Source organism: Condylura cristata, unplaced genomic scaffold, assembly GCF_000260355.1.
Source record: "Condylura cristata isolate star-nosed mole 26May11 unplaced genomic scaffold, ConCri1.0 scaffold00027, whole genome shotgun sequence".
Classification (NCBI taxonomy): Eukaryota; Metazoa; Chordata; class Mammalia; order Eulipotyphla; family Talpidae; genus Condylura; species Condylura cristata.
Window position 1 is genome coordinate 20,797,460 of NW_004567128.1, and position 10,877 is coordinate 20,808,336.

Consider the following 10,877-nt stretch of genomic DNA (forward strand, 5'->3'; position numbering starts at 1 on the left):
CTAACAAATTTTTGCTGAAGAGTCATATAGTAACTTCTTTTAGGCTTTTGAGGGCCAAGTATTTATTCCCCAACATCACTACTCAACTCTGCTCTGAAGCGTGAGAACAGACACAGACAGCGCGTAAACCATAGGCAGAGCTGTGTCCCAGGAAAATTTGATCCACACAGCCAGGAAGCAGGCTGCTGTGGTCCAGTACCAGCTCTCTCTTCCTCTGTGTGCATCGCAAAAAACAAAACAAAACAAAAACACACACACACACACACACACAAAAAAAAAAACCCAACAAACTGTTTTATTTACTTATTAGTATAGATCCTGCAAAGACCTTTGGAAAAATCCTATTTACCTTGGCTCTGTCCCTGACATTCCTGATGTAGTCGATCCATATCCATATCATTTACAGCACACAACTCACCCAAGTGATTTTGATGCGTAGCCAGGACAGAGAAGTGCTGCTTTGCTCTGTGGTGGTGCTAGGAAAGTTGACACAATAGATATCCAAAGACACCCTTCCTTCTGTGAGCCTCAAAAGGGCCTTGCAGTGAGTGTAATTGTTCATGGAGCTTCAGCTCATCTTTACTCACCAAACCCGGGTGTGTGGACTTAGGGGGTTGGCTGGTGTCTGTCTTTTAAATGTTGCAGTAATGGGACTACAGCGGCTTTGATTCTTTTCCTCTCCCTGTTAACAGCTGAGCTGCTGTGGTGTGCAGAACTACACCAACTGGAGCACCAGCCCCTACTTCCTGGAGCACGGCATCCCCCCAAGTTGCTGCATGAATGACACTGATTGCAATCCCCAGGACCTGCACAACCTGACTGTGGCTGCCACCAAAGTGAACCAGAAGGTACTTGCTTTTCCTCAGTTCTGATGGCGGCATGGGGGAGGTGGTGGGAGGGCTTTCTTTGTTTCCGTGAAATTATGAAAAGCAGGATAGAAGTGGGAATCTATGAGGGAGTCAGGGGTGCGTCTCTATGGTCCTTTACTACATGAGAGAGGCACGGGAGGCCGCCCACTGTGAGGGAGAAAGCTGGGCCTCAGCTGGGCCTGCTACCTCCTGCCTAGTCAGAACGGACCCGGCACAGTTAAGACGGTTTAGTGATTGCTTCTGTTGCCGCCAGAGAGGGAATGTTGACTTTCTTCTTCCTGGGTGTCTTTCTCCAGCTTACTCTACCTTCTGAACGTGACATTGTTCACCGCTGGGTGCCAGTTCTTAGCAGGAAGGGGGGGAGGGTTGAGTTGATAGACAGCATCTGCCTTTGCTAAGAGGGTGGGCTTTATTTTAAGAAGTTCACTGCTACAGGAAAAGAAATCAAACAGTTCAACTCACTGTCAACATCCCATAACCCAAAGAAATTGAAGAGGAAAAAAAAACTGGCTAACAGAAATGTGAAAGTTAGTACATAGTAGAAATGAGGGGAATGAAATTCCAGTAGAGAAAAGGGAACGTGGTGTGTATCCCACTTTACAGAGACTGTGATGAAGATGTGTACACGTGCGTGTGAAGGCTGTCTAGGTTCATAAACCTTTGCAGACACCCCAGGCAGAAAATATCCTTTGGCAAAACAAAAAGGAGGGAAAGCAAACGTACTATTGAATTTACCTGTGGTTATGCAGCTACTGGTTAAATTGTCTTCCTAAGATAAAATTCTATTCTTCTAAGGTCTTCACACTTCTATGTAGTCTGGGCCAACTACTGAATAATTCATAGAGAGAAGGAACCATTCTCTCAAGATTAGAATGCGAAAGATTCTTTCTGTATTCCTCTCATTTCATTTAGGTATTTGTAGCATAAACACTGCAAGGCATCACTGCCCTTCTAGAAACCCCTTTTGTTTCTCTGGGTTTATTATTTTGTCCATTGTTGTGGTGAGGTGAGATACTCAGTTTTGACAATCTCTTGTCCTAACTAAAAGGACATCCGTTCCTACTGGAATTTTCATATGAACCCCAAGTTTGAGTCTCCTTCAGCCCTTGTTAATAAAGGTGACTTCTGTCTTCTCCCTGGGCATCCCCCACTGAATTTTTCTGATTTCTGTTGACACACGACCGCACCTTGTCATTGACCAAAATGTCATGAAGAAGCACATGACTTGACTTTAATAACTACCAGCACAGTAAAATGCTACGTTAACTGCTGCCATTTGGCGAAAAATTAGAATATCCACCTCTCTTCTCCCTTTAACTTCTTCCAAACTCACACTGCTCTCCCTTCACTACCTTTTGAAAAATAGTGTGATATGTAGTTTCACCAGTAAAAAGGAAATCAGCAAGCAAGCTTTTACTATACAGAGAAAATCAAATTCCGAAACTCTCCAAGAGCAATGTTTTTCCTTTTCCACCCCCATCCTAGTCTTCAAATTTCCATCAGGTAGCTAAGGAGACTAGTTTGTCCATTGCATTGAAAACATGTGTCAAAGCACTGCTGCTAAGTTAATGTGCCTTTGCCTCTGAAACCAGACTGAATGCATAAAATATCACTTATCAGAAGACACAGCACCGGCAGAATTTTCCCAAGTTATGAGAAACATTACATTTTGACTTTAATGATGGGACATATTTTCTTGGTGGTGGTTCTTCAGATATTGTTATACTTCTATGTACCTTTTTTGATAAACAAGAGTCTTTACCCTCTATGAAATTAATGTCTTGATTTTTTTTTATTTAGACTTTATATATTCAAGTGGAAGTTTTGTTTTTGTTTTTGTTTTGTTTTGTTTTCAGAAAGATAGAAAAAGAACATGTCTACCAAGGATGAATACATCAATTCAGAAGCGTAGGTTGAGTGAGCCCAGTTCTAAATAAATATATCTATAAACACACACGCACGCACACACACCCCTCAGATATTTGGAGCATTATGGGTAATGCACCAAATTTATTGTTTTCTACCCTAGCTGGGTGGATAAGATGTAATTCAGAATAAAAAGAACAACAAAAAAAGTGTTTAACAACCTTTTTGAACACCCACCAGGTTATTTCTTTTAAAGATCACCTACCTTTAAGGAAAGGTGAATGATACAATAAACTAACATTACAATCAGTAAAACTGGTGTTGGCTTTAATTGCAGCATTTGGAGATTTCATAGTATGTTAAAGGGAAATTCATTCCTTTTATGGATTAAGCTGTTGACATTCCAGAAAGAGTAAATGACACATTCAAGATCCAATAGTACATTAGTGGAAAAGATGACTCTGTTTCATTGGTTTTCCCTATTAAAAAAATAATAATGGTTTCCTTATAAAGAACCTAGAACTCCATAAAGTTGGCAGGTATTCAGACACCTCTCTAACCAGATGATTCATGATTCAACATTATTTATCTAGGTTTTTGTCATTTGCTATCTAAAAAATGCTAGTCACTATATTTATGATGGTGAGTCTTGCTGTTCAAGGGTGGGGAATGCCTTTTCATCTGTTCAGGCCTACTTCTCTAGCTCTACAACGTTTGCTTCCTGGAGCCTATAGATTCCTTGCTAAATTTAATTCCGAAACACTTGAAGGTGAAAGTCCATATCCAGGATTTGCTTTACCATAATCCAGCCACGGGAAGGGAGTTGGGGAGATTTACATGAAATAAGATTGGTCATGTGTTAATTGTGATGTCAGAGGAGCGATCACTTAGGGATTCGTCCTGTGGCCCTCTATACTTTCTTATTGAAATTTTCATTTTAACTTTGGAAAGAAGGCTAGCAAGTTCCTGGGCTATTTGCTGAATTCAGGTTGGAACACTCGTGGGTGCAAGTTGACACAGCCCCGTCTGTTCTGAGTAAAACACATCTCTGAGATTGTCCCTCTCTGCTTTCAGGGTTGTTATGACCTGGTGACCAGTTTCATGGAGACTAACATGGGGATCATCGCTGGAGTGGCTTTTGGAATCGCGTTCTCCCAGGTAGCCTGTGGGGCTGTGTAGCCCTTTCCTGGCCTCCAGCTTGCCTTTCCCGCCCTGGTCTCCAGATTCCCTGCCTGCCTTCCCTGCGCCTTGGGGAGGCCTGATAGATAGGGTCAGAGCTCCTTGCTCATTAGTCCTCAGGTCATGTGTTTATTGATTTCCCTTTTTCAACTTAAATGAAGTTTTGCCATCAAGGGAATATCGGTTACAGTTCAACTAATGACTAGCTCCAGAAAAACAACTCGCTTCTTCTGTAGGTCAGATGGAGGTTAACTGAACAAAGTGCTGGTTTAATTGGGGCATAAACAACTCCAAACATTAAATGGCTGATCTGGATTGGTGGGGATGGCTTTTCTGGGTTGACCTGTCCTGTTTTCTTAGTTGCTGTGGGTTATGCATTAGATCCCACCCGTAAATTTAGCAGATTTCATTGTGCAATCATTATTTAATCCTCTCGGTTCGACTCTTCTGTTTCGTAAAGGGATACTTCAAGAAATTTTTCTTCATTCGGACCGTTACCATTTATCGCCCTTTATCTCCACCCAGCCCCTACATAAACAATGGAATAAGTATGCAGATGAATGGAGGGACACACTTCTTAAACATGAAGCATAATAAGCTTAATCTAAAACTTCTCCCACTTCTGCCAGGCAGTATACTGATGCCCTGGCCAAAAGCTGTATTGTAGCTATAAAATGACTGTGGATAAAAGGATTGGCATATATGCTTTTTGGCATATATGCTTATATAATATATATATATATATATATATATATATCATATATATCATATATTTATACACACACACAAGTATTTATGTCTAACTCAGAATTTTTTAAGACCAACAGATTGTTTTCCAACAAAGCCCAACTAATGTTATGTCAGTAATGTTTGGGAGGCTCGAATTTTCCCTGCCTGAAGCTACATTGGCTCTCTCAGACGAGAATTACCTTTTTCGCTCCCCCTGCACCTCTTTTCTTCCTGCCGAGTAATGCACATGCCCTTTAATGTTCTTCAAGTTTCTTCCTAGATTTTTTTTAATTGAAATATGACATGTAGAGAAAAGCGCATAAATTCTAAGTTTACAGCTTATTGAATTACCAAAAAATGAACATAGTGGTGTGTCAGCTGGGTCAAGAAATAGGTGTTAGCCTGGTAGCTCTTGTAAATACAGGGCTTAACCTGAAGAGAGGATGAAAATATTTTCTACCAAAAAAGTTACAAAAACCCGAGTGATGTTTCATCTTACAATAGCCTGAATATGTATTTCTTGTAGTAATTTCAAAATTCTTTTTACCAGATTTGTTTCTTGCAGTTCATGAACCAACTGAAACCCTCAACACACCAACACAGTCAAACCAGAGGGCGTCACACACAGTGTCAATAAGCCCAGTTTCTAAGGATAGCTCAGAAGCATTGCTGGCCTGGCCCTTATTCTGGGTGCATCCGTATTTCAGTAGTGACACTTCAGTGACCTGTCTGTAGCAGCCAGGGGGCATTTTGGAGCATCCTGGATTTCCTGTCCAATGCACATAAGCAGGCTTCACCTGACGGCTCACACACACATGGTTCTCCTGCCACATGTATGTGCAGTGTCAGGGGAGCACACACACAGGTCACACTGCTTGGCCTTCAAGTAGACTGTTGCCTCCCAGGAAGGAGTATTGAGGTCTCCCATCATGGCTGTCATTGTCCCATAAAGGCACAGGACGCGGTACTCTCTCTGGGGAGAAGAGAGCCTTAAAGAGCCTGAAATCTCACAGATGCAACAGCTTATCATTGAAGACTGTTCCCATGTGGCCTGAGGGAGTAGAGGACTACCCTATTTTCATCAGTGAGGTGAACTGAATCATACAGAATCTGCTCATACCCCTCCACTTCTCTCTTGCATCCTTGTGAAGGGATTTATGCTTAGATGAATGGTTATCTGGCTTGATAGGCATCAGTTTCTCTGGGGGGATTGTTGAGTTTGCTCTGTGACCCTCTGAAGGCAGTGAAAGAGGGGTGTCGATCACCAAGAACCCCCAAACAGAGAGATCAGGTCCCATCAAGGTACCACTTCATTGCTGGCATCAGAAAACCAAGCACAGTCTGGTGGCGTCACAGATATGGTACTGTTCTCCCTGTGACTGGACAGCTTCTGTGGGGCAGAGGCCTGAGGCCTGGCATGCTCAGTGTGAGACTGGTGGAGGCCCCATTGTGGTTTTTACTAGCTTATGTATTAGGAGCTACAGCTTTTAATGCTGGAAGCTAAAGTTGACTTTCAGATGCCCGTAGCTCTAGACCTCCCTAGAACAGCAGAAACCACGACCTAATGCTGGTTCAAGAGGAACCAGCCCTACTATCCTGGTGATTGACCTGGAGCCAGAGATTTAACTGTATGTGTTCAGAACTTTTAGGATCATGTGGTAGTGACAGTAAGTGCTGGCTGATGTGAGTGAGTCAGTCATATTGACCTAGGGCTACTCTCCAGAAGGGGATGGTTAAGTGACTAGCCTGACAGTGGCTACTGGAGATGCAGGATGACAATTCTGACCTGCTCCCTGATGTGCAGTATTAAATTTTTAGGCCAAAGATCACCCTTGAGCTTGATTCCCATAGTGCCCAAAGAGAACTCATCTTGTGCCTTTGAAATGCAAGGTTTTGAGCCTGCAGAATTGTAAGGAAAAGGTTATTCATTAAAACATAGTCTCTTGCTATCCATCCATCCCCTGGCCCTGCGCCCTGCGTGCCGGCATGATTCATTATGGGTCAAGAATTATCTTCCATGCCTTTGAGAGAACTTGTTTACATTCTCTGTATCCAGGCCACCCAAGGCAGTTGATAGCCTTAATGAGAGATGGCCACATAAAGCTAAGGGAACTGTTTACTTATTCCTCTTGTAGCATCTGTGAAGATCCCTAATAGCATTTATAGTTTCATTCCAAATTGAATTCCTTGGCTCTTTCCCAAAGACACGAAAGCTTTATTCAGTTTCCCAGTAGTCATTAACATAAAATCTGCTCAGGTATTATTATAAGGGTCTCAGTTTTTGACTTGTTGCTTGTCATCTTCTTATCAAGAAAATTCCCTTTACAGCTGTTTGTTGTCTTCGTTGTGTGGCTCAAGGGGTCTGGACCACATTTACCTGCCAGGGTCACCCCAGGGGGAGCGGCCTTTGTCTGTCACTTTTTACATGTCCTGCTTTGCTGACAAGACTCCACCACCATGACTCTGTCCCACCCTTTGGTGTCCTTTCTGACAAGTGATTTGTGAAGCCTGGGAGATATCCATGCTCCCCAAGCTGGCCATTGCCAACTTTTCAGCTCTTTCTCTGTTGGGGGGATGGGACGGGGGGTGGATTTTGGATTTGTGTACCCATGGCTTCTCATATCATATTGAGCTTTCAACTAACTTAGACAGTTATTTTTTATGAGAGCTTGCTAATTTTCTGGTATTTCATGTTTTACTTCCTCTTAGAACATGACCAGATTTTTGAGACCAGTGTGTCAAAAGTGGTTTGTAAATAGCCAGAACAAGCTAGACCTAGAACCCTCCAGTTGTCCTGCAGCAGCAGGCTGGCCCCTAAGTCCTAAATCCCAGAAATCAGGCTTGCTCTCTCCCCTGCCCCCGCACGCCCTTTCCCCGAGTTGCACAGATAGCCTCTGGCTCAAGCATGACCGGGCCCTCAAAGAGGAGACATTCTGTAGGGGAGGAGGAGGGAGAAGGACCAGGGCAGGGGACTATGGGACAAGCACAAGGGACTATGGCGATGGTGCTCTGGTGAATTGGTGGCGGGAGTTTCCTGCGGATGCCATACATTGTACAAAAGTAAAGGATGATGTAATGGGTATATATTTTAAATTTTAAAAAATGAAGGATGTAGCTCGGCGACTCATGACTCGTTTTCCTTTCCCATGCTGGCAACAGCTCATCGGCATGCTGCTGGCCTGCTGTCTGTCGCGGTTCATCACGGCCAACCAGTACGAGATGGTGTAAGGAGGAGGTGAGAAGCCAGGGGGACATTTCATTTCAGGCTTCTCCTTTCGGGGGCCCAGATTATCCTTCACATGGTGAATCAGAGCTTGGGGGCGTTGGTCCACGTGTGGAGACCTCATTTCTCTGGGCCTTGGGAAGAGCTGTGGGAAATCGACGAATATTCTCTTCAGCTTGTTACCTTATTTTTAAAGCCTTATTAATGATGGCTCTCTTACACATTTTCATTTTTCTCTCAGTCTTTCAAGAACGACAGAATAAGAGACCTGTTGGAAAAAGCAACTGCAGCAATCTTTGAAAGACTTCCAAAGAATGTTAGAGTGCAGTACATAATACACCTGCCCCGCTCCCCCTAAAGCCCTCCCAAGTGCAACTGACACCCCCACACAGTCTCTGCTCCACCTTCAGTCCACATCATGTGTAGCATTACATTTTGTGAAGCCCCGTTGTGCCAGAGTGTAGCCAGGCCCCTGCATCTAGTCCTAGTGGACCCCGCTCTTGGCCTTGTGCTCCTCCATCTGTACCTGGTCCACCCGCAGCTCATTGTAGGTGACTGGTTATCACGCCATCACTGGCCCCTCTGGGCCTTGCATGTAGTGTGGGAGGCTCCAGTTAGCCCTTGTCCTGACTGATAAATGCTACACCCCTTGATGTAGATAAGCAGATAGCTGTCTGTTTTTCCACTTAATCTCCTTTGGTTCGCTTTTCCCCTTACTAAGGCTCTTTCCTACCTTCTTCAGGCTTCCTGGGACATGTAAAGAGGTACAACAGTGATTGTCTATGAGGAACGCAAAGCATGTGTCATGCATCGAGGAAATTGTTAGCTTGAGGTGACCTTGCTCATTATTGTTACCCGCCTAGGTGTGTATAGTCACCTTAGTGTGCCTGTGCCTCTCAGTTGAAACCCATATATTCCTGTTACAGAGCTGTATTGTTGCTTCCTGTTCAAGCACTATTAGTTCTATTTCCCCCCCAATTAATTGCTTTTGTGTTACTTTCTTCTTTCTATATTTTTTCCTTGCAATGACATTACAGACATCGAGGACCTCATCAAATCGATTTAAAAATGAGTGAAGGGGGAACAGAAGTCGAAATAATTTCAAAAGATCTTTAAAAATAATGCCTCTGTCTAGCATGCCAACAAGAATGCATTGATATTGTGAACATTTGTGATACATGTATTAATAAATAGAATCATGACAGACCGTGTGTCTGGTTTTGTTCTTTGGTTATTGTGTAAGTTTTTATTCTCAGATTTCTAGTCCATTTATTCTGCAGGGCCCTGGAGGTGGATTGCTTTACACACTGACACCCCCATACCTGCTTTCATCCCACCAGAGAAAGCACCAGACAGTGTAAAAACTGAAGGGCTAGGGGCCACCCTGGTGGCACAGGGGTTAAAACCTCAGCACTATCACCAGCTACGGGGGTTTCAAGGTCTATCCCCAGCCAGGGAGGTGACCCACATGGCACAGCAGACCTCTCCTGACCCACCTGCTGCTCCCCTCAGCAGTGTATTTCAGTCAATCCCTGCTCTGCTCCCCACTCTGTCTCTGGTGAATCCTCTCATCCCCTCCCCACACACACCTCTACCCTACACCCCTGTTCTTATATGCATAAATAAGTAAAATAAATCTTAAAAAAAACTGAAGGGTTAGGTTTTTTTTAACAGATATTTCAGAAATGTGAATCTTTTATCATGAACAGGATCTATAGTTGGCTGCAAAAATAGAATCTTCATTTTATTTCAGGCTAGAGGCAGAAAGAGTCCAGCAGTTTTTTTTTTTTATTAGTCTAGCTAGCATAGAAAAGGAAATGAGTATGTATTCCTCTTCTCAGCATTCAATAAACTGAATGTAAGAAGAGATGACATCATATTACCACTGAGTCATCCTCAGTCTGCACTAGAGTAAGATGCTTCACACTTGATTTAAAGAGCATTTTAGCAATAGGTGAGGTAGATATTATCTGCCAGCTATTTTTTCGTCTGTAATGAATCAGCCTTAAAGAAAAAAAAAAAAAACTAGTAAAAGCATATATTGATCTGTTCCCAAATAAATGTTTCTAAAAAGCTCCCTCTTCTCTGTAGAGTGACCTGTAATAAAGATGATGATGGCATTCTAGCTGTATGTTTATTAGCTTGAACAGTGTGCAGGGTAAATCCTGGAAGGCTTACAAAGGTCACTGCCCCCAACCTTCAGGTAGTCCCTCCTGAAAGGTTAACAATTTTAGAGAATGAAGATCTCTTTGGGGACTGAATATACAGTTCAACTTTTCAAAATTTCATTTTAAAAATTTTATTATATATTGAAATTAGACTTTTCTGTAAATTCCTAACTGGAGCCCTCTCCATGGTTCACCTTGTTATAAACTAGGCATGGAATAATGTACTCATGCTCATATTGATATCCTTAGGTAAGAAATCCAGACACTTTCTAAATTTAATTCAGATCTCACTATAATTTCAATGTGAAACATTTAGGCCAAGGTTGATTTGACTTTAAAATTGTACTCATCTTTCAACTTCAAATGGAGTATATAATGTACATTCCTCCTTCAAATGACATGAAAAAGACACCAATTGAAATACCTTTGAAAATATTTTATGGTAGCTTGTACAAAATGTAAGTGCATAGCTTGGATATTTATATTTGTATAAACCAGGAATATAGCTAAATATGACAGAATATTTTCAGCAGCCTTCTCAGTCAGTAACTACCTCCATCCTGTAAGGGTAACCATTCTTTTAAGTCCATCACCACAGGTTAGTCTTGTGCCTTAGACTCATATAAATGGAATCATACTGTATGGACTTTTTCATATCATTTCTTTTACTCAAATTTCTGTCTGCAAGTGTAAATTATGTGATACATGTAAACATAGTCTTATTGTCACTGTTCTGTAGAGTTCCACTGTCTGGATATAGCTTAAATTATCCATTCTGGACTCTTGAGTCTGTCCCATGGCTTTGTCTATGTGATTTTATGCTGATGCCATACTGTTTTGATT

General features: G+C 42.4%; 1 protein-coding gene across 1 annotated transcript in view; it reads left to right on the forward strand.

Annotated features, from left to right (window-relative positions):
- The window catches only part of TSPAN7 (tetraspanin 7), a 104,365-nt gene extending 95,292 nt beyond the window's left edge, over nucleotides 1-9,073 (forward strand). The window contains exons 5-8 of the mRNA XM_004689946.2: nucleotides 693-848; nucleotides 3,810-3,893; nucleotides 7,803-7,878; nucleotides 8,108-9,073. Of these exons, the coding sequence (XP_004690003.1) occupies nucleotides 693-848; nucleotides 3,810-3,893; nucleotides 7,803-7,871 (309 nt within the window). The 3' untranslated portion in view covers nucleotides 7,872-7,878; nucleotides 8,108-9,073. The remainder of the gene's footprint in view (nucleotides 1-692; nucleotides 849-3,809; nucleotides 3,894-7,802; nucleotides 7,879-8,107) is intronic.
- Nucleotides 9,074-10,877: the final 1,804 nt, after the last annotated feature.